At 40.2% G+C, this 24,805-nt stretch overlaps 1 protein-coding gene across 2 annotated transcripts in view; it reads right to left on the bottom strand.

Moving 5' to 3' along the window:
- Window positions 1–9,332: 9,332 nt before the first annotated feature.
- Window positions 9,333–24,805, bottom strand: part of ube2j1 (ubiquitin-conjugating enzyme E2, J1) — a 32,433-nt gene continuing 16,960 nt past the window's right edge. The window contains exons 5-8 of one of the 2 annotated variants that reach the window (XM_067481691.1): window positions 23,451–23,556; window positions 20,916–21,045; window positions 15,487–15,645; window positions 9,333–14,480 (exon numbers count right to left, since the gene is read on the bottom strand). In XM_067481691.1, coding sequence (XP_067337792.1) covers window positions 14,187–14,480; window positions 15,487–15,645; window positions 20,916–21,045; window positions 23,451–23,556 — 689 coding nt within the window. In that variant the 3' untranslated portion in view covers window positions 9,333–14,186. The remainder of the gene's footprint in view (window positions 14,481–15,486; window positions 15,646–20,915; window positions 21,046–23,450; window positions 23,557–24,805) is intronic. The other variant, XM_067481692.1, reaches the window with a different exon arrangement.

Below are 24,805 nucleotides of genomic sequence, written 5' to 3'. Positions count from 1 at the left end.
GACGTGGCTGCAGAAACAAAAACTGTGGACTGTCGACAAGAAGGTGACTGTCAAATTCAGCCGGAAGTTGTAAATTGTTTTTTTAACGGAAGTTGTCCACAAAGGCGCATAACCCCCAAAACTTGTTTCCTGGCGTTTTTGCGCCTTTACAGCCGATTTAGAGAACATAGAAGTAAAAAGACTTCTTCAATTAAACAAACTGGTTGTAGGAGATGGCTGGACAAGTGGGTATTAGGATTTTTATTTGACAGTAAAATTACCGCAATATTTATTAAGTCGAAAATGGAATCCCACAGGGTGCTGAATAATAACATTATAAGTAATAATATATTGAACAGGTAGAGCAAGCAATAGGAAAATCACTGTATGTAGATGATAAGGAACTACATACAGAAGAAAATACAGGCTGCAATTAAGATAGCGGAAGAATGGACAAAGAAGCAGTTTAAACGCCTTCAAGTTTTAAGTGATATCTTTCTATGGGTGAGAGCTGTGTTGCTTCTACTGGAAAGAAAAAAACTCATCATACAGAACCTGAGTCAGTCAGATCAGACATACAAAAAAGTCTGCTCAAAGGGAACCTAGGTATAGAAGAATGCAAGAGAAGGGACAGAACAGAAGTGTCTTGGTAAGGAATTATTGCAGACACTGAAAAGATGGCCTTAAATGTGACAACTACATTTACAATGGACCAAACAATACAGTGCATTTGCAAAGACCTTGTAACCCACTGTAACCCACCCAAGTCAAACCGCAAAACAAATAAGCGCTGCACAAACAGCTCCTCACTGGATCTAGCTCTGTTGAGTTACTGAGCTTTACCACTTTAACATGGCACATCTCCTGCTGAGCTTAAAGGACACTAGCAGTGTGCCACAATTCCCTACTCTGCAGAAGAATAGCAAAGTGAAACAGATAAAAAGAATCTGAAAAAGAGACAAAACAAAAAACAAAAACAACTACGAAAACTCAGAAAGTCAGAGCCGCTGGCAAGCCATGACACAAAAATATGAAAATAGAGGATATCACACCTGGAACAAGAAAGCCATGGTTTTTAAAGGAATAAATACAAGATTTTACACTTTCAGTACAGAAGGACCTTCAGATCCTCAGGAGGAATCAAAGAAACTTGTGAACTGCAAGGACAGATGGATGAAAACTCAAATAAAGATCCAGGCTAGACCATATCATCTGAGTGGTACCGGACAATAGTGGAACAGCTGAGAAGACTCACTTACATGCGGTGAGAAGATCCAAACACAATGTCAAAGCACCTGACAGACAGAATCTTGAAAGTACATGAACTTTAACAAGTGAAGTAAACTACTTGTTCATTTATTAAAAACTGTATACTGTACTTGCTCATGTTTGTGGTTTAAGAGAAAGGATTAAAGTTGCTAGTTAAAAAGTGGGTTGTGTAGAGTTTCAAACCCACTTCCTGTCCCTTTGACATTTTACCAACTTCTTTTATTTGTCATAGACCTAACCATGGACTCTGCCCACCTTCCTTAATTGGCCCTCCTTGCACCAGTTCACCCACTCACGCCCCCCCCCCACACCTGCTGTCTGTTCCTAGACCTGTACTCTGCCTCTCTTCTTGTCTCTTTCTCTCTCTTCGTATCAGTGTCTGCCCTTTATTTTCCCTCACTCTCTGGCTCACACTCTCATTTCCTCTCACCCTGTTTTTCCCAGCCCTGCTTCCCATTTTCCTGCTTTTGTTTTTTAGTGCCTCAGTCCTACTTCATACTGTATCTGTACTTATCTCTCTCAATTTACCCACCTCATCAACCCTGATTGTTTGCACCTGTGCCCCTGTCTACTTTAACCCCCTCTTAGAGGAAGTCCCTGCCGGATTCTTTTCTGAACTGACAGGATCTGGATCTCCCGTTCTGTACAGAGCCATCCCACATCCCATTTTCGTGGACTCTTTGTTTACTGGATTTATTGTGAGTTGGTTTTGGACTGTGGTATAAGTTATTTCCTTGCTGATTAGTTTTCATTACCCCCTGCGTGTTTTGTTCCCCTAGCCTGCTTTGTGTTCCCTCTTCTTAGTTTACTAGGTCACCCTCACACTGTCTTTCTGTATTTTCCGATTGCTCTCTGCCTGCCCTCATGTTTAGTTCATGCTTAGTCTTTTGATGTATTTTAGCCTCCTAGTTTGTTCCACTCTGGTGTATGCTTAGTCTCTAGTTCATTCAGCCTGGTTTACGTTTAGATTATTTAACTATTCATTATGGTTCATTTCTCTGTGTGAGAACTCAGTAACTCTTAACTTAAAAAAAAAGTTAGTTGCTGTTCATAATCCAAATAAATTCCGTCTACACTTTTCTTTGTTGTCCTTGCTACTATTGGTCCATACATGTAAACTGAAATTGTGACACTATGGGTCAACTAGTCAAACTCAATATTGAGGATGCATAGGATAGAATGAGATGGAGGCGGAGGGATTTGCTCTGGCGACCCCTGAAAGGAGACGTCTCAGTCATTAATCTTGACATGTTGGGTTTTTTGTAAATTACTCTCTACTGAAACAACACTTCCTTTATCCTTAAATTCTGTTCTGGTATCTATTTTACATGATATATAACAAATATAACAAATTTGTATGTCAGAATTATCCATAGCTCAATAATGATAACTCTGACCTTTTTTTGTACCCCTGCCAGTCTTGTCCTTAAGGTGCATTCAAGTCTAGGTTCTTTCTATCTATAAGATCAGTCAGACTCCTTGTTCATTTTTGAACAGACACTGCCTTTGGACTATGTAATGTATGAAACTTGCTGTTTTTTTTTTTGTTTTGTTTTGTTTTTTACATAAGTAACATTGGAATTAGACCTATGGTATCAAAATTAGGTATGGTTTGAATTTTATAAATTCCCTTTCCAAATCATATTATGCTTATTGATTTTGGTTGTTATGAATTTCCTGTTTTGACTCTTCTTTTCCTTTCGGCTGCTCCCTTTCAGGGGTCGCCACAGCGAATCATGTGCCTCCATCTAACTCTATCCTCTGCATCCTCTTCACTCACACCAACTAACTTCATGTCCTCCCTCACTACATCCATAAATCTCCTCTTTGCTCTTCCTCTAGACCTCCTGCCTGGCAGCTCCAACCTCAGCATCCTTCTACCGATATATTCACAGTTTCTCCTCTGAACATGTCCAAACCACCTCAATCTGTCCTCTCTGACTTTATCTCCAAAACATCTAACATGAGCTGTCCCTCTGATGTCCTCATTCCTGATCCTGTCCATCCTCGTCACTCCCAAAGAGAACCTCAACATCTTAAGCTCTGCTACCTCCAGCTCTGCCTCCTGTCTTTTCTTCAGTGCCACTGTCTCTAAGCCGAACAACATTGCTGGTCTCACCACCGTCTTGAACACCTTTCCTTTCATTCTCGCTGATTTTATCACACAACACACCTGACACTTTTCTCCACCTGTTCCAACCTGCCTGCACTCGCCTCTTCACCTCTTTTCCACACTCACCGTTGCTCTGAACCGTTGACCCTAAGTACTTAAAGTCCTGCACCTTCTTCACCTCTGCTCCCTGTAACCTCACCGTTCCACCTGGGTCCCTCTCATTGACACACATGTATTCTGTCTTGCTGCGGCTAAGCTTCATTCCTCTGTTTTCCAGAGCACACCTCCACCTCTCTAGATTTTCCTCCACCTGCTCCCTGCTCTCACTACAAATAACAATGTCATCTGCAAACATCATAGTCCAGGGAGATTCTTGTCTAACCTCATCTGTCAGTCTGTCCATCACCAGAGCAAACAAGAAGGGGCTCAAAGCCGATCCTTGATGCAGACCCACCTCCACCTTGAACTCCTCTGTCACACCTACAGCACCTCACCACTGTCTTACAGCTTTCATACATGTCCTGCACCACTCTAAGATACTTCTCTGCCCTCCAGACGTCCTCATACAATACCACAGCTCCTCTCTCGGCACCCTGTCATACGCTTTTTCTAAATCTACGAAGACACAATGCAACTCCCTATGACCCTCTCTGTACTTCTCCATCAGCATCCTCAAAGCAAATACTGCATCTGTTGTTCTCTTTCTAGGCATGAAACCATATTGCTGCTCACAAATGTTCACCTCTGCCCTTAGCCGAGCTTCCACTACTCTTTCCCACAACTTCATTGTGTGACTCATCAGCTTTATTCCTCTGTTGTTGCCACAGCTCTGCACATCTCCCTTGTTCTTAAAAATGGGCACCAGTACACTTCTCCTCCAGTCCTCAGCATCCTCTCACTCTCCAAGATCTTGTTAAACAAACTAGTCAAAAACTCTACTGCCACCTCTCCTAGACACTTCCATACCTCCACAGGTATGTCATCAGGACCAACTGCCTTTCCACTCTTCATCCTCTTCAACGTCCTCCTCACTTCACTCTTACTAATCTTTGCTACTTCCTGCTCCACAACAGTCACCTCTTCTACTCTTCGTTCCCTTTCATTTTCCTCGTTCATCAACTCTTCAAAGTTCTCCTTCCATCTTCCAATCACACTCCTGGCACCTGTCAATACATTTCCATCCTTATCTTTAATCACACTAACCTGCTGCACATCCTTTCCATCTCTATCTCTTTGTCTCGCCAACCTGTACAAATCCACCTCTCCCTCTTTAGTGTCCAACCTAGCATACAAGTCCTCATATGCTCTTTGTTTGGCCTTTGCCACCTCTACCTTCACCTTACGCTGCATCTCCCCGTACTCCTGTCTACTCTCTTCAGTCCTCTCAGTGTCCCACTTCTTCTTAGCTAACCTCTTTCTCTGTATACACTCCTGAACTGCCTCGTTCCACCACCAAGTCTCCTTGTCCGCTTTCCTCTTTCCTGATGACACACCGAGTACCCTCCTACCTGTCTCCCTGATCAAATTAGCTGTAGTGGTCCAGTCATCTGAAAGAACCTCCAAACCACCCAGAGTCTCTCAGCTCCTCCCTGAAAACTACTTGACTTGTCTGTCTACACTCTCCCCTACCAATGCTTTACAGTCACTGATCTCTTTACAGATTACATTATCTTGTACGTCACCCTATGTTCCTGCCTCTTCTGAAAGAAAGTGTTTACTACAGCCATTTCCATCCTCTTTGCAAAGTCAACCACCATCTGTCCTTCTGCATTCCTGTCCTGAACACCAAACCTGCCCATAACAGTCTCATCAGTCTCTGTTCCCTTCACCTACATGCCCATTGAAATCTGCACCAATGACCACTCTCTCACCTCTGGGGATGCTCAGCATCACTTCATCTAACTCACTCCAGAATTTCTCCTTCTCTTCTAACTCACATCCTACCTGTGGGGCATAACCACTCACAACATTGAACATCACCCCTTCAACTTCCAGCTTCAGACTCATCAACCTGTCTGATACTCTTTTCACCTCTAGAACATTCCTCACAAAATCCTCTTTCAATATAACTCCTACTCCATTTCTCTTCCTATCTGACCCATGGTAAAACAACTTGAACCCTGCTCCTAAGCTTCTAGCCTTGCTACCTTTCTACCTGGTCTCCTGGACACACAGTATGTCCACCTTCCTTCTCTGCATCATGTCGATCAACTCCCTAGCCTTCCCTGTCATAGTACCAACATTCAAAGTCCCTACTGTCAGTCCTACATTCTTAGCTTTCCTCTTCTCTCTCTGCCTACGAACACACCTTCCTCCTCTTCTTCTTTGTCTTCGACCAACAGTAGTCCAATTTCCACCGGTACCCTGTAGGTCAACAGCACCGGTGGCGGTCGTTGTTAACCCGGGCCCCGACCGATCCGGTATGGAAGTCTTTGTCACGATTCGCATGTTTGATTTGGCATGTGTTTTACGTCGGATGCCCTTCCTGCCACAACCCTCTGCATTTATCCAGACTAGGGACTGGCACAAGAAGACACTGGCTTGTGCCCCCTTGCGGTTGCATTAATTTCCTGTTTTGACTAAGACCCTAAATATTTTTAAGGGTTTATTGAAAGATTGCACTTGTTCATTACTGACCCATAATCTCGGCACCAGAATGAGAATACAACGCTGCAAAGGAGAGCCGAGTGTTGTCAATAGGTTTTTATTACAAGAAAAAAAAAATCATACTACTTGAGTAACTCAGACCTGAGATGTTGCAAAAGGGCACCTTCCTTATGTATAGAAAAATGTAAGAAGGGTCAGAACGGCAGTGAATGGATCTCATGAATAGTCTCAATATTTAAAAATTACGATGACAATGGGCCATACCACAATTGTTCACTGTATGCCTAGTCAAAGCATACGAGAAAAAGGAATGCACGTAGTTACCAGCTCCACAAGAGTCAAAAAGGGAACAATGATTTAGATGCTTTTGAATCGGAGATTATTCTCATTCACACTGGCTGTAGCTCAGTTGGTAAGGCAGTTTTCCACTGACCACAAGGTCAGTGGTTTGATTCCCAGATCCAAAGTGTCTCCGGGCAAGACACTGAACCCCCAACAGCCCTTTCCCATCCCCAGCTGTGCAGTGCTGTGCAGGTAGAAATTGGGGAGGGGGTTGTCAGGAAGGGCATCTGGCATAAACATAGGGCCAAATCAACATGCGGACAATGATCTGCTGTTGCGACCCTGAATTTACAGGATAAGACGAAAGAACAAAAAAAAAACAAAAACGTATTATTACTGTATTATTATTCAATTAATTATGAGGAATGTGAAAATGCAACCGCAATGGGGCACAAGCCAGTGTGTTCTTGTGCTGGCCCCAAGTCTGGATAAATGCAGAGGGTTGTGTCAGGAAGGGCATATGATGTAAAAAAGATGCACAATTAAAAATGGGAATCAGGTTAGATGGAGGTACACGATTTGCTGTGGCGACCCCTGAAAGGGAACAACCGAAAGGAAAAGAAGATGAGGAATGTGAACTTGCTGACAAGCAGTATTGATAAGCAATCCTTATTGCTTATCAGTGTAACAGATAACAGATTCTGTTTCTTATGACATGTAACATTACATTAACAAAGGACACCTGACCTTATAAGTGGAAATTATCAGAAAGAGGAGGGGCTACAAGAGGACCACTGTGTGAATCAAGAATGATTTAAGGGTAAACATCACATTACTACCTTCAGAGACCCTCAGCTACTCAAGAAGGCAAATTAAGCTTCATGGTAAACTATATAAATAAGTTTATTTTATATAGTTAACCATACATTTAACCATATCGACCAAAGGGTCGTTGGTTCGCACCCCGCTCTTCCCGACCACGTGTCGAAGTGTCTCTAGGCAACACAGAGCCCCCAACAGCCTATCCTCAGCCGTGTAGTGCAAGTCTGAAGCCTGGTAGACATTGGGGAGGGTTTGGTCAGGAAGGGCATCTGGTGTTAAGACTGTGCCAAATCAACATGCAGACTAAAAAAAAAAAAAACTATTGTTATTAGCACATTTTGTTTATATTTTCTGGAAGTCATATCTAGGTAGAAGAATATGTGTAATGCCATTTGCTCAAGCAAATATAGTAAAATCAAACAAAAAATTGTGAAACTGTTATCTTGTTTTCAGATAGTAAGAACGTTTATTAGCTTGTATGTGTGGAAAAAATAAGTTACAATAATATTTACAATGCAACTTTAGTGGAATTATTGTAGAGTAACAGGTTGAACAGTAAACAGTGTATGAAGCCAGATACAGCTGTTAACTGTCATAAATAAATGACCAAATTTGATAGAGGTGAAGAGGCGAGTGCAAGCAGGTTGGAACGGATGGAGAAAGTGTCAGGTGTGATAAAAGAGTATCAGCAATAATGAAAGGAAAGGTGTTCAAGACGGTGGTGAGACCAGCGATGTTGTCCGGCTTAGAGACAGTGGCACTGAAGACAAGACAGACAGACATCATATCTCTTTTTACTTTATATATGTCTCCTTTAGGCAACATTATTAGAAAACACTCCATAAATTTCTACTGCTATGCTGATGATACCCAGCTACATTTATCTATGGAACCAGGTGAAAATAATCAGTTAATAAAGCTTCAAGCATGTCTACAAGACATAAAGGCCTGGATGTCCCACAATTTTTTTTTCTAAACTCAGACAAATCTGAAATCATAGTATTTGGGCCCAAAAATATCAAAAATATGATGTCCAACCATATTGTTGATTGAGATCATATTTCACCTTCACTAGCTTCTCTCCATTGGCTTCCCATAAAATCTAGAATAGAATTTAAAACCCTGCTTCTTACATATAAAGCTCTGAATGGTCAGGCTCCATCATATATAGAAGATCTCATAGCACCACATCATCCCAGTAGACCACTTCGCTCTCAGAATGCAGGCCTACTTGTGGTTCCCAGAATTTCCAAAGGTAGAATGGGAGGTAGAGCCTTTAGCTATCAAGCTCCTCTCCTGTGGAACCAGCTCCCAGTTCAGATTCAGGAAGCAGACACCCTCTCTACTTTTAAGTCTAGGCTTAAAACCTTCCTCTTTGATAAAGCTTTTAGTTAGTTATAGTTATGCTGCCATAGGCTTAGACTGCTGGGGGACCCACCCCCGATAGTTGTCTTTGTCCTTCTCTGTCCCCCTCTCTCTGTCCCTTTCTGCAGGTGTCCCCAGCTTTGAAGCTCTGTGTCTTCCAGCATGCAGCTACTGGTCCTACCAATCTGCCAGATGTTTTGTTGTTGCTTTTTGTTGCTTTGTTCTTTTCTCTCTTCACTTTCCACTCACCCCAACCACTCAAGGCAAATGTCTGTCCACCCTGAGCCTGGTTCTGCTGGAGGTTTCTTCTGTTAAAGGGAGTTTTTCCTCTCCAATGCTCAAGACGTACATACACACTGCTGGACACTAATAGTGACTCTAAACTATTTGAACGGAAATAAGAGCAGGTATTTTGAGTACATTTCTGAACAGAAAAGAAAGTGAAAACGTGTTTGCTGTGTATTTGGTATTACCTGATACAAGTCAGAAGTCAAAGTAAATAGTCTGCAGTTATAAAGTGCTTTTCTAGCTTTTGGCACTCAAAGTGCTTTACACTGCTTCTCGGTCACCCATTCGCACTCACAATCTCACACACACACTCACACCAATGGGGGAGTTGCCATGCAGCTGGCCAGCACTAACCAGGAGCAACTAAGTTGGGGTTCAGTGTCTTGCTCAAGGACACTTCCACATGTGACTGAGGGACCCGGTGGTCAAACCAACAACTGCAGGATTGATGGATGACCTGCGCCAAAGTCGCAGAGTATTGTTGCTGTACATAATATTTAAAATAAGTGGTCTCATGTGAGTATATTGTAAGTGGCCCCAAGGTAGAGCAGAACACTGCTGAAAGGCAGCCAGACAGCTTTACAATCTAATAATACAGGCAGGCAGATAAGTAAATTGAAAGATTTAATGAGATTTACACAGTAAAATACACAGCAGGAATTCGGGCAAATCTAAACAGCAAGGGCTCAATATCAATACCAAGACAGGCCGTCAGTATAGTTTATGTCAATGTATGCCTCTACAGGGAATCGGGAGAAACAATAACTTTAAACAAGTAAAACATTAAATCTATTTACTGTGCCGGGACAAGAAGGTGGATGTCATATGCAATAAGGGGACAAGCAACATACACTATAGACAGGGGTAAAAGGTGAAAGATGAGAAGGAGGAGTCTGAGAGGTGCTACACTGACAAACTAGCAATGGATGTCAGTTTGGGGGAAAAGACCAGTAAGTAAATTTAAGGTAGTAAGGGGGAAAATGACCTGGGGTGAAAAGGTGACCATGAACACTAATGAGGAAGTAAAGCAGTTCGAGGTCAGCGTGAATTACCGGGGAAGAGAGTGCAGGATGAGCATGAGCTGAGTCAGGGGATGAAGAACTAGGATCTGGGAAAAGGCAGGAAGCATGCAGGTGAATGGGGATGAGTCCAGTAAGTTAAGATAATAATAATAATAGCTGAGATGGCTCAAATGTTTAAAGTATTATTTTCTCCCATCAAACATAAAGGCAAATGCATAAAACTTTCATACATTCACTGAAAGTTAACATAAGCCACAACAAAAATCAAGTAAAACATTTTAGATGACAGCGTTCATGAGCAGTATGGTGGAGGGGTGGTTAGTACTGCTGCCTCACACAGAAGTTCCCGGGTTTGATTTCCTGGCCGGCTGCAGCCTTTCTGTTTGGAGTTTGCATGTTCTCCCTGTGTTTGGGTGGGTGTCTGAACTGAACACTGGAACACATAATTAGAAGAATAATACAAAAATACACCTCAATATAAAAGCTTTGGCACACAGCAAATTCTATTTCACCAATGTCAGTCATTTAAGGTTGAGGCATCACTTGGCTGCTGACACATTGTGTGTCACAAAGGCTACTTTAGCAGTTGCATGTGTCTAATGTTCATGGATGTTTTAGGGTTACATTTTTATAGCTTGTCAGTAAAATGTGTGCAATTTGTAGGATGAGCAAGTTCTGTGAAATCTATAGTCTAAAATTTTTTTCCATGACTTTTTTCTAGTTGCTAATTTTAAGAGATTGCTTGAGGTTATATGTATATTGTATGTATGTCTTTTTATGTCTTTTAATAGATTTGTTTAACTTAAAACAACATACGTTTTTAAATAAATGTGCAGATGCTTGTAAAAGTGGGAGCCTGAGAAATAAGTCAATGTTAAAATGAGTCAGTTTCTGTAGAGTCAAAAGCTCAAATATAGAGACCTTTACAACCAAATACAAGGGCAACAACAGCCATGGTTATTGTGAAATTTAGGTCCTAGCCTCAGCACAGCTGCTTACCCCCTCTGATTTTGGACACTTTATATACTCACTGAGTCTTTCTAGTAACCAGTTTCCAGCAGCATAGAGGAAGAGTTTAAGGATCATTGCTGATCAAAAAAAGGCACTCATAACTTCTGAGGAATATGATTCTAATCTATCAGACAGTTTGGCATTGGTTATGAACGGGGACCGTTTCTTGATTCCGATCCCTGTCAACAAACTGCTCCATCTCCCAAGCCACAGTGGGCTTGGGCACATAAAGTGTGAAGATAGACTTGGGAGTGAAACCAAAGAAACTTGAAACTAGATAGCACTAGGCAGTAGCAATAAACTTCACATTGCTATCTACATTAAAACAAGAAAAAGCAGGCGACTACCTGTCGGAGGTCACGTAAGAGATACTGCCAACTATAGCATTGAGCATCACCAATTAAAAAGCAGAGTTGGATCAGTAGTGGGTTGACAAAGTTTGGACCATTACAAAATGAAAAGACGGAAAGCAACAGCAGGGTAAGGTAACTCACTGTTGCTGTGATTTAGGGGAAGACTATTCCTTTGCTAGTCAGTGTGTCAGAGAATGGCTGACTACTATCATTTTATTATACAAGCACATTAATCACATTAACCATATGCTGAGATGATTTTTTTTTTATTACATGAAAGACTGACTACTTGGTTATATTTTATTTAGATGTGCCGTTAGCTGCATCAGTCCTAATTCCAGTGTACTTTACCACTCTTATCTCCAGCAGAATTTAATGTGCCAATGTCCTGTCTTTACAATTTGCAGCTTGTTACAACTTTGCTTTAAAGAATTGCAGTGCTCTTCAGTACCTGGATGCATAATTTGATGTGTAAAAACAGTAGTACCAGCCTTTAATGTATGACGGCAGAAGGGGCTGTTACAAGCACACAGTTATACTTTCATAAATTAATGTTTTTATTACAACCCCAATTCCTCCCCAAAATTGGGAACATAAATAAAAACAGAATGGAATTCTTTGAAAATCTCATCAACCCATATTTTATTCACAATAGAATCTAAACAACATATCAGATGTTGAAATTAAGAAATATTACCATTACAAGGAAAATATTAGCTTATTCTGAATTTGATGGCAGCAGCACATGTCAAGAGTCGGAGGAGGGGCAACAAAAAGCGCGAAAAGCAATTGCCACAAATCAAAAACTAATGGAGGAGCATTTGACAACTGATTAGGTTAACTGGCAAAAGGTCAGTCACATGACTGGGTATAAAAGGAGCATTGTAAAGATGGGCAGAGGTTCACCAATCTGCGACATACTGCCCCAAAAATTATAGAACAATTTCCGAAAATTGTTCTTCAGTGTAAAATTGCAAACACTTTGAAGATCCCACCATCTACAATATATAATATCAAAACATTTAGAGAATCAGGAGGAATCTCTGCGCACAATGGACAAGGCCGAATGTCAAAACTGTCTATCTTTGGGCCCTCAGGCAGCACTGCATTAAAAAGAGGCATGCTCCTCTACTTGGCATCATTGCATGGGCCCAGGAACACTTCCAGAATTCTGTTAACAGTTGTTAACATATACTCCCATCCAGGCAAGGTCTCTTTCAGGGAAGGCCTTGCATATTTCAACAAGACCTCCCAGCAGTCCAGACCTTTCACTAATAAAAAACATTTGGTGCATCATAAAACGAATTATCCAGCAACAAAGGTCCAAGACTATTAAGCACCTAGAATCCTGCATCAGACAAGAATGGGACAACAATCCTCTCCTAAAACTTTAGAAACTGGTCTCCTCACTTCCAAGATGTTTGCAGACAGTTGTTAAAAGAAGAAGGGATGCTACACAATGGTAAACATCACCTTCTTCCAACTTTAAGATATGTTGCTGCCATTAAATTCCAAATGATTTATTATTTTCCATGAAATGGTAAAATTTCTCGGTTTTAACATCTGATATGTAGCAACTTTTTGGAATTGGGGTTGTAAATTATGTTATTCACTCCCCAAAAAGGGAAAAAGGCACAGACAAAAAGATTATTTACATTATTAGGATTTTTTTAAAAAGCGTGTCGAAAAGATATTGGATTTGGGTTCAACTTTTTCTGCAAAACAATGTGATGTCATCAGTCTAGGTGCTGGACTGATCAAACAACTCTACAATGGAGGGCGGCTTTAGCTCAGTTGGTAAAGGCAGTTGCAACAGACCACAGGGTCAGTGGTTCGATCCCTGGCTACATGTCAAAGTCAGATCCAAAGTATCTCTGGGCAAGACACTGAACAAGGCACTAACTGTGCATGTGCATGTGCAGTGCCAGTCCAAGCCCGGTAGAAATTGGAAGTCAGGAAGGGCATCTGGCGAGAAGAGGAAAAAAAAAATACCAAAGAGCTTTATTATGTTGATTCACCATTTGCACAGTGGCTGCCATGCAAGGTGCTCACCTGACAATGGGAGGAGTTTAGTGTCTTGCTCAAGGCAATGTAGCTGGGACCAGGGATCAGATGACTGCCTTATCAACTAAGCAACAGCTGCCCCTTGCATGAAAGTATGCATTCCTCGTTTAAGAAAACTTTACCACTGGAATGACTTCCCAGAGTCTATGTGGCATCTAATAGGCTTTTTCAGCACAAACAATGTTCCCTTCAACTGGATTTCCTGGATCCTATTTTATTGTTTCACTGGTACATCAAACAAGGCCCCATCAACCACGGCCTCGAGCACCCTGAATTGCTTAATGCAAAATGCTGAATTAAAACAAAGTCTATCTAAAACAATCTACTCACTAGCAGAAAGTTTAACATCCGTATAACAGCAACCCTGCAGTTACACAATACAATAGTAACAGAATATATTTTGTTGTAACACACACGTTGATAAATACCTGCAGTGACTGTTAAATTATTCATTCAGCAATCTACAGTTTGCTATTTACTGCATGAAAAGCGTTCCTTACATCCATCTGAACACACAAGAACACTACACATACATTCACCATTTACAATGTGAGGTACAGCACAGTAGAATTAGGACTTAAGTACCATACCAACCACAAACATATAGTCAGTTCCCTATCACTTTGCACTGGTTGATGCTCTTGAACCACTAAAAAAAAACTCTATGCTTTCATGCCTAAATAATTACCCAAATAAAATCCCACATAGTTTTATGTTATTTACATATTAGATTACACCTTTAATTAAATATTGACAACAAGTGAAAATTACATGAAAGGGGACATGTGGTGCATGCCCTTTGTCGTTCAGCATGTATGGCTGCTGAGCTGATCACAGCTTCCCATTTTTCAAAATGAATGACATGAATGACAAAAGTCACCTTGGAGGTTTTGTAGGGTGAGTGGCTCAAATCCCCTGAAAGGGGGAAGGGGAACTTCGCCCCAGATTCAGCTGATTATTGTCTGTTGGTGGAGGGTTGGTCAGGAAGAACTGATGCGACAGTGGGTGTGGTCACAGCTCATAGTCAAACTTGTAGTCATGAGCTAGGTAGATCCTGCGGAAGATGAGTGCAGCCAGGGCCAGAGTGAGCACGACAATGAGGACAGCTGATCCTGCATGGCTGTCGACCTGCTGTTGAAAAGGGGCTGGTGTTGAGACTGGCCTGCTAACTGGATCTCTGCTGTCTCTCTGATCCTGGTGAATGTGCTGCTGTGTGTGACGTTGCCGGGGACTGAAAAGGTGATGAGTACTGGGGGTCGTTGGGGGCTCACAACCCTCTGCTTCTGTGACTTGAGATGTCTCAGCCTATGAAGAATGAAAGTAAATGGTAAATGGTAAATGTTCTGCACTTATATAGCACTTTTCTACCTATTGGCACTCAAAGCGCTTTACACTGCTTCTTATTCACCCATTCAAACTCACAATCACACACACACACTCATACACCGGTGGGGGAGCTGGCCAACACTCACCGGGAGCAACTAAGTTGGGGTTCAGTGTCTTGCTCAAGGACACTTCGACATGTGACCGGAGGAGCCGGGGATTGAACCAACAACTGTGAGATTGGTGGACAACCGCTCTACCTTCCTGCCCCATAATGGACGACTGCTATGTGCGAGTATGTGTGAGTGAGTTTGGTGAGGTTCAATTGAGTTCATTTTACAAGTTTATTAAAATTGTAATTCAACCAGAATTCACACATTAGGGACATTTTGATGCAGGTTTTTCATATTACTAAAGAAACAGAGTGCTGGTAACAAAGCAGCATTGCATACATTAATAGTGTGATTCCCTGCATATTTTGGTAAATTTGAGTACTAAAGACTAATAAAAAACATTTGTATGTGTTGACCGCGTAATTAAAGTACATGTACAGTTTAATCCATTACAAAAGTGGTTTGCAGTTGAGGCTTGAGACATGATCGAGATGATTAATTCTGCACAATAAACTGAAGCAAACTCAACAACTCTTGAGCTGTATTATTATTAGAACAACAATAATATAACCTTGACAAAAATAGAAGGTGACAAAGTGTTAACCATGTCATAATACCTCCCGTATACACATTAAACAGGGAATATATAAGTTGATTTGCCATAGTATAATGAAATAAACTGAAACCAACAGCTGAGTAAATAAATCATTTGATAACAGTATGCTTTATGAAATATTTACTGAAATGTTATCTCATCTATAGTTTGCCAAAACATGCAAAATGAAATTGACTTCTCTGGAGGTGCTTAAAACAGTAATGGTATGCGGTGCCCTGCGTGCTCCTGTGTGATATCAGAGTGGCAGTGTCATAGCTACCTGTTCAGCTTGGGCCTGATCAGAAGTTTCCTGTTCTTCAGAGGCAGAGGTGTCTTCCAAGGTGAGTGTGGAAAGGTTGTTTTCTGCACCTCCACTCTCACTTGCCTGCGTAGATAATGTGGGGTCTGTCTGCATTGACAAACCAAGAACTCCAGTCATCTACATTGTCAATGTAGATTAATTAGCATACATATATAGTGCATTAGGTGCTATATTATCAAGCAAATATCAAAATACTGTTACTTACTATGATCTCTCCATCTGTGTGTGTGTGTGTATGTATGTTTGTGTATATATATATATATATATGTGTGTGTGTGTGTGTGTGTGTGTGTTCAGGATTTCTCAGGCTGGTCCCTAACAGAAACTTGAGTAATATTTAAAGTATCTAAATAAAGCACTTAGTCATTTAAAGTTTTTCTACTTTCTGCAGTGGCCCTAACTGTTTTCTACCAGGATGCAACTTCGCTGTAAGGAATGACGGCCACGTGTTTACAGCCTTCGGTCTGCCTGACAAATGCACTTCAAACTCCACTTGAGACTCTCATGAAACAATACAACAGTCATCATTTCATTAATTCTGAATTTAACACCAGTTTTTAGGTGAATGTCACATTATTTATTCTCCTGAGCACAGGTGGAGGGATTTGACCTACTGGCTTTTTACTTGTGGTTACAGAGTAAATCACCCAAAGTATAAAGAAGATGAAAGATTGATGAAAAAGGTAGAATAAGGGCAAATGAATACAAATGCAAATGCATAATTTCAATTTCTCTTGGTTACCATAACATGCACCCTGACACACTACCCTTTGTTTCAACAAAGCTGAGTGACAAAAACAACAGACCATATATTTCTCTCCACTTTGCCTTATGAGTTGTTGCTGGTGATGTTAAAGCATTTCAACTTGTAGTCATAGCATCATACTCAGCAGTCAAGTGACTATTTGGGGAATAAAGAATGAAATTCATCTTTAACGTTGGAAGATGAGGATTCAATTAGCTATATAACTGAAGTTTTCTTCTTGTGTCATACAGAGCCTTTTGCGAGTAAATTTCTTTTCTCATTTGAGTTGTATGGGACATGTTGCTGTTCCTGACGGACACCAGCATTTTCCACATGTTGTAGTGTTACCTTTATTCTTTTCTTTGTGTTTAATGTCACATTTAAGGTTATAATGCTGCTTGTGGACTTTTGTATGAGTTCTCATAACATCCCTATACTAAGGTTTAAAGTCTTGCAAGAACTGCTGCCTGTCCTAAACTGATTTTTGACAAAGTTATTATTTAACGCTGATTTACCTGGACATTGAGCCATCTACATCACAATCACAGACACATCCCCAAGCCCAGAGGAGCACTTACAAACTTAGTCAGGTGTAACTGCTTACCTTCAAGATTACGTGTGCAAGTTGTAATGATTTCAATTAGTTCAGATAAAAAGAAGCTATACCAACATCTCAGTGCTTGGCAGTGCTTGAAGAGCTCAAAGCAAACACTCTACTATGGGTTGAAAGACACTTTCAAGAGATCTCAGGGTAAAAATGGGGGAAGGCATAAGTCAGGAGATTTGTATGAAAAGATTTTTTCATGATGAAAAAAAATATGATTAAAAAATGTAAGGTGTTTAGTACACCATTCCAAACTGGATGGCAGAAGGAGGAATCTAGAAACACATAATCAAAAACATCACCTAGACAAACCATTCAACCATTCTGTTCTTAACTCTGTCCATTTCTGTCTCTTCTCTCTCTACTTCCCACTCCCCCTTTTCCTACACACCTTAGTTGGTTTATGAGGTTTTAAGAGTGGAAATACCACCCAACAACATGCAAACATGTCCTTAAGGTTCCAGCTGACTACAGTAGACCCTGTCCAGTAGTACCCACATTAAACTACATTAAGATCGGAACTTGTTTGAAATTATGTTTTCACACACTTTGGTCAAATGGATGTCAACTGTCTGAAAGTAATTTTTGGAGGATGGAATAGCAGACATGTTTTTAATCATTAACTTGTCAAACGCAGCCCGAAGCTGGAGGACATTTGTGGTGTTAGCCTATGTGGTTGCCTCAGCACAAAACCTGTTTTTTGCTCTGCCTTTTCATGTTTAAAACCAAAACATACCTAAACGGCCGATGTAACTTTACTGTTTCAGTTTAACAGTAGTGTTGTCCCTAGTGTGGGGTTTGCTTCTGCCATTTTCACTACAGATAGAAGCACTGCAGTTAAACTTTTTTGTGTCTTAAACTCATTTTATCACTCTTACTCACTTCCTCTGCAGGTGGAGAAAGGCATATCTCTGCATGTGAAACCTGCATAAACATTTCTGTTATTACTGTATAGCGTATTAAAAACATTTATTGGCGACTTTTGTGAACTGAAAATTGCGTTGTTGAATTACGAAATAGATTAGACAGTAATTCATCTCAACCTCTCAAAATTGTAAGCGATGGGACTACAGGTTTTAGCTCTGAATACTATCTGCTCATTGTGCAGACGGAAAGGAGTAAGGTTTTGCATACAGGAGTGAGAAGCAACCTAGACTTTCTGTATGTTTCCTGCATCGTCACTCTGAAATGCGCCTTCCGTCACCTAGGCAACCACAGCATGCAGCAGCCCTCTTGCACTTTATGTCGGTACATTGAAGCTCACAAGGCACAGACAGGTGTCCAGGACGTGAAAATTCTGGAGATTCTTCTGTTCACTTTATATCTATACATTCATACAATATTAAAATATATCAAAGTGTGCTGTTGTCAGCTTTGTTGTTTACAGTTAAAATGGTTACAAGTTAGTTGAAAAGCTGACAAAGACTGTCTTCCTTCTTGTACTCTGCACAGCTGATAGTGATTCAGGAGATTTGTCTTTGCTTGAGAGAAGAGAATAGCTTGGTGATAACATTATTACATTTTTTTAGCCACACAGTCAATTTCTACTGCACAGCTGCTGTCATAACCCTGTGTTTATGTTGCCTTGGTCAGATGATCTAATAGACATGGGATGTCCTATGATATTTGATTCATTAATTAAACACTTTGCGGTGGACTATTATAGTCCACCGCAAAGTGTTTAATTAATGAATCGATACATTTACAGTCATGTGAACACTTGTAAACTGCAATGCTTTAATGCCAAAGTAACGAGTAAAATGTTGTTTCATGAAAAAACTACACACATGCTCACAGTTGGAAATTCTGAACTGGAGCAGATTGTGTATAAATACATTTTTATTCATAATGAGCTGAACACTGTTGATGTTGTGCATTGTTTTGGTGCCAGGGATTCAAATTATTTCACTCTTGTTCTTCGTCATTTTTTTTCCATGAGTCCGAAAATATTTCCTGACTCCATTCAGTATCATCCAGCTGAATCTTTTGTGCATTATCAAAATAACTTTAGCCTGATGACACCAGCAGGGGGATTGCTTGATAAAGTCAGATTAACTACAATATATTTAGGTTCCTTGAAACTTTATCTAAAAGGTTTGCTGTTCTTGTGCCTCTTAATTATTACTGTATATATATTCTATTCCAGTACCTTGTTGGTGTGGTACAGTAGGTCATGGTAGGGCCTATGATTTGCACATGCACCAGGATGCTGTAACTGTGAGTGTAAGCTTAGCACCACCTACTGACCATATACTGTAATCACATGGCAGCCCGTGGGCCTTTCAAGAGACAGGCAATCGCCATAAGAGTGATGAATTCATGTAGCAGAGAGGGACGTATATATTCTCTTGGGGGTACTTTAGCTCTATCACATGATTACCACATTTTAAAATTTTAAATAATATTACTTTTCAGTTCGTCAGGCAACATAGGGGTTTTATGACTATCTCTGGTTTCCATTATGATAGGGAAGACATTTTACCACTCAAATCAAGGCCTTTTGAGGTTAACCTGAAATTATATTTGAAAAGGATTCATTGAGTGGCCTTCTTGGAGGGGATTGTTCTAAAACCAATCGCTCTGGATCCACATGCATATAATGTGAAAAAACCAAAACCAAAACTATCTTCCTTCATTTGGAGAATGACGTTTTAGTTAGACTTCACATAGCTTAGGCCTGAGGACCGTTTCTAATTCCTCTTGTAGACAGGTCAAAAAGACTTTGTAGATAATTTGTAACCTTGGCCAGGAATCTCTCCATGTGGCCCTGTGTGTGCTACTAAAGCAACAATAAATACATCTACACAAAGTCACATCTTTCTTCTTCCACATCACTAATTTTGCTTGCTAAAAGAGTTCCTGCTTTCTAGAGTCGTAGCAAATATTTCTATTGTTATTTCCCTCTTAAGCTCTTATCAGGCAACAAAAAAAACGAAACACAAAAGTTATTGTGGGAGTAGTATGGAAACACAAAAGTTTTGCCTTATTTGTCATTGCTGCAGTAACCAACTCTCTTCCCAAGTTATGAATTTGAAAGTGAGTTTGTTCTAAAATTCAACAGCCAAAGTATTTTTGTATTTTTATCAATTGATAAACCTTGCCCACAGTCTGATTTTGCATTATATATTTCTCTGTGTGATTCGATCCAGTGTTTCAGTTGTTATCCAGACAATGTGGATTTGTTCCTACCCACCTAGATGTTGTTTATACCTGCTGTTTTTGGGTGAAATTGTTTCACAGATTCCCTTTGATATACCCTCAAAGTAGCGAGTCATGGCTAATATCAATCAATCTGGCTGGATGTTCCACCATTTGCAGGCTGTTACATGTATGTGGAACCTGGTGGGTCTGGTGGTGGTTGCAGCAAGAAGGGCATCCCGCGTGAAACTCATGCTAAATCAATGTGCGGAACAGGTTCCACTGTGGCGGCCCTTAAGGGGACAAGCCAAGAGCTGTTAACCTTTGACATGTATGTGGAACCTGCTTCTCAGAGGACAGTGCTGTGAGAAAAAGTTACAAGTAATATAGTATAATTTTTTGTTGAGATTATTTTGGCCTCATTCTACCATTTTCATTTGTGTAATCTGGTTCAGACAAGTATATGTGTTTGCTAAAATTCAAAGTCCAACACAACTTAGCTTGTTCTAAATTTCTGATTAACTCTGTAACCACAAGTAAAAAGCTGGTATATCATGTCCCTCCACGGCAACTTAGTAGAAGAGCAAAGAAAGGAATTTATCTTTAAAATAGTGTAACCTTGATAGATTACAATTTAAATTTGGCTTATGGATTGCTGAACTTTCATATGAGTCTCAGGTGAACTTTCAAATGTGTATTTTTCATGGTAAAATGATATAAACCGTGGGTCTCATTTCTGACAGTGTAGTCATGTTGCAAGATTGTTACATAGATATAGAAATGTCACTCAAGTTTATATTAGGACCAGATTCAAAGTTACTAAACTGTTTGTTTAAACAAATACTTTATAAAGCAATATCAGAAAAAATGGGGTATTTAGGCACAGAGTTCATTCAGTACCTTGAAGTAGATTTGCTGAGCCAGTTCTCTAGCCTTGTGGTCCTCAGCGCTGGGGTTACTGTCAGGATTCAGAGCTAGGAGGGCAGAGCGCATGGAGCAACCACATGTCTCACAGCAGAAGTCCAGTGACCTGTCATTGAACAGATAGTAGAAAATGTGAATATCACAAAATTGAAAAATTTTATCTTTTATATTAGTCTGTGGATTTTTGACTTAGAGATGTAATATTGGAAAAATCTCATTGTCATTAAATATTTCAAGTATTTAGAACCACTGCTGTGTAACAAATCATTTGGAGGATTAAAAGTGATCGAGTGGGCAACACGCCCAATGATGTTTGTGTCACTCAACTCAAAGATAGTTACAGCCTCTCCTAATCAGCTCAGATTTTCTGGACAAAACCTAGACAGCCAGCAGTGTAATGGTGAAATGGAGCTATACATGTAATCACTTGGGTGATTAAACATCTGTTTAATGCTAGGTCTTATAGAAGCATCACCTAGATCACTTATCTTCCTCGGCCATTGAGAATCGTTGGGGGATGGCTGAAGGTGGTGGTTGCAGCAGGAAGGGCATCTTATAACTATGCTATAAGAAATGAGGAACTATTGTTCCATGGAAAAAATACACTTAAAAGTCTGCCTGGGACTCACTGAAATGTAAGCTTTCCATGAGGCAAATCAAGTCAGTATCAAAGTAACAATATTTAAAAAATGCCTCATAATGCCTTGACTGCCATGGCGTAGGGATATTTAAGTTGTAAAGTTGTGCTTTATTTGATGTTGTTCCTTCTTCACAGGATGTAAAAAAAAAACTTCATGTAAAAACTGTACATTTTGCCAGAATTACCATAATCCCTATTTTTTAAAATAAAATATTTGCTTAGTGGAATGCTTTTACTTTTGTACTTCACGTAAAATACAAATGTTTTGCTTAGTACATTTACTTGAGTAAAAGGTTTAAAGTTGTACTTTTAGGCCATTACTTACTTGAGTATTGAGATAATGTACACAATGTGTAAAACACTACTGCATGTGAGGCTGTGTAGCTTCAGACTGCTCAGAGTGGAAATGCTGACCCTTATCCTCCATGACATTATTAAGACCACAAGTGTTAAGTTGTGGCTGATCGGTAGAGGAATTCCCAGCCACTGCCTAAAAAGCATTCACTGAATAAATTATTTTCTTTCTTCTTCTTCTTCTTTCGCTTTTCTACCTATTGGCACTCAAAGCGCTTTACACTGCTTCTTATTCACCCAATCACACTCACAATCACACACACATTCATACACCGATGGTGGAGCTGCTATGCAGCTGGCCAACACTCACCGGGAGCAACTAAGTTGGGGTTCAGTGTCTTGCTCAAGGACACTTCGACATGTGACTGGAGGAGCCGGGGATTGAACCAACAACTGTGAGATTGGTGGACAACCGCTCTACCTTCCTGCACCACAGTCGTTCTTAAAGACTCCATAGTATTGTATTATAGTTCTCAGAATGCAGATCTAATGTTAAAACTTTATTTTATTATTTGTTTTAATAAAGCTTATAGTTAGGCCTTAGGTGTCCCTGAGTGGTAAATGGTCTGCACTTATATAGCACAAAAAGCACTTTACACTGCTTCTTATTTACCCATTTGCACTCACAATCACACACACACTCACACTAAACCCCAAATAAGTTGGGGTTTCGTGTCTTGGTCAAGGACATTTCGCCATGTGACCGGAGGAGCCAGGGAATGAACCAACAACTGTGAGATTGATAGACAACCGCTCTACCTTCCTGCGCCACAGTCGCCCTAAACCATCTCATGCAATAATGTTGCATTTGCATTTGTCATTAGCTCTATCTCTTCTTTCTCTTGTAGTTGTGGTTCTCCTTCTTAATCTCCCTATCTGTGCAGGGCTGGGTATCAAACTTTGATATTATGGCACTACCCAAAGTGCTTCAATCCTACTGAGTATTGAACAATGCCTTGTCATTTGATACCAAAGATCAATACCTAAGCAGGTTTGAACAATCAGCAAAAGGCCTAGGTGCTGATTACATTACACATGTATATGACGTTTTATATCCTAATCCCATCTGACCAGCATCACACATTTAATTCTTATATGATATTCTCAAACTGCATGTGTGCTAATCTCACATGCAAGGACATATATATATAATTAGGCTCATAAATATTGGAACACTAAGGTTTTTGGCATTTGGCCTCTATACAGCATGACACTGAATTTCGAATGAAAGACTGAGCTAATTTAAGACTTTCTGCTTTAATTCAAGGGATTTGAAAAGTGTGTCATGAGCCATTTAAATACATACACACCCACTTTTGGGGGCGTTTTTTCACATTTTTGTTCACATTTTGAGTGTTTCAGTTAAAATTAATTGTTGCTGTTTACAGAGGCCAAATAATGTAGAACAAAAAATGAATATTTATGAACCAAACTGCACTCCACCATCACCACATTGCCATTCTGTATCAACAGCACTGCATACACAACACATGCTAGACAGAGAGAAAACATCTTACTTTTTGGCTAGGGCCCTCCTCTCCTCTGGGGTGTAATCAAGAGATCCAATTGCTCCCTCTCCTTTTGTTGGCATGAATCCGATTATAGCTATTAGGGCAGTTCGAACTAGAGGAGAAATGGAACAATAAGAAAAAATGAAAACAAAAAGAAGTCAAGCAAAATTAAAACTGGATTTACACTCAAAGAGAATGAGTCTATACAAGCACATCTTCCAGCTAGCAGAATAGTGATTATGTTGCCTAGGAGTCCATACGTCTTTAAACAATAAACCCACTTTAAAAATTTTTCACCATTGATGTCATTTTCCCTAAATTCCCATTGCTATGCTGATGACACCCAGCTATATGAATCTAAATGGAAAAAAATAATTGTTGAAGCATGCCTACAAGACATCAAGGCCTGGATGTCCCGTAAATCTCCTACTTCTAAATTAAATCAAAAATTAGGTTTTAGTATCTGGGCCTAAAAATCTTTACCTTTACCTATCAAGCTCCACTCCTGTGGAGCCAGCTCCAAGTTCAGATTCTGGAAAGCAGACACCCTCTCTACTTTTAAGACTAGACTTAAAGCCTTCACTTGGTGACATTTATTAGGGGAAAAAGGCACCAAGTGAATTCTTTGTCTCTTTTTGCCTTCTAAGTTCGTCATTCTCAAGACCCGGTCACAGGTTATTACAGGGCAGAGCAGTTCACAAAGAAGAGTCGCTGTTCGTTTTATCAGGACAGGTCCAAAAGTAGAACTACTAAGAGTTTTGGCATTGCCTTACTGGAAGTGTGGCAGGAAGTTTGCACACTTGGACTAAGCCCTAGGAATTCAGTGATTGTAAGAGAACAGAGAAAAAAAAGAGGCCAAGCAGACAGCAGAGAAAAAAATAGATTACTCCAAATGTTAGGATTCTGAAAAGTATGGTGAAAAAGTCTTAGATTTTTGAAACCTTTGATTGAGTGTTTTGGTTTTCCTGAAGGAGGTTGCTTTAATAAAACTTAGCTAAGAAAATTAGTAAATTAGGAAACATTGTCACAAAAATACATAAAGATGTAAAACTTACACAATTAAATATGTGAAAAAAAAGAAAAAAAATGGAGTACAGGAAAATAAGACGACCAAAAAGAGTTTAAAAAACAAACAAACAAAAAAAAAACCTCATAACGCTTCAGTAGAAAACACACTCCACCACCATTTACTCCCAGTGTGTCTTCTCTCTGTCCACAGACTACGGCACTGAAACTGGACGCTGGCTTGGACTCCTACCCTTCAGTGCTGCCACAACCACCACTGCAAGGACACCGTGAACAACGAGTGCAACGACAACCAGTCCCACAACAACAACCGCCACCTGACTCCACCACATCTC

Source organism: Channa argus, chromosome 17 (genome assembly GCF_033026475.1).
Source record: "Channa argus isolate prfri chromosome 17, Channa argus male v1.0, whole genome shotgun sequence".
Lineage (NCBI taxonomy): Eukaryota > Metazoa > Chordata > Actinopteri > Anabantiformes > Channidae > Channa > Channa argus.
Note: the sequence above shows the minus strand (reverse complement) of the source record. Positions and strands in the feature narration are given on the sequence as shown.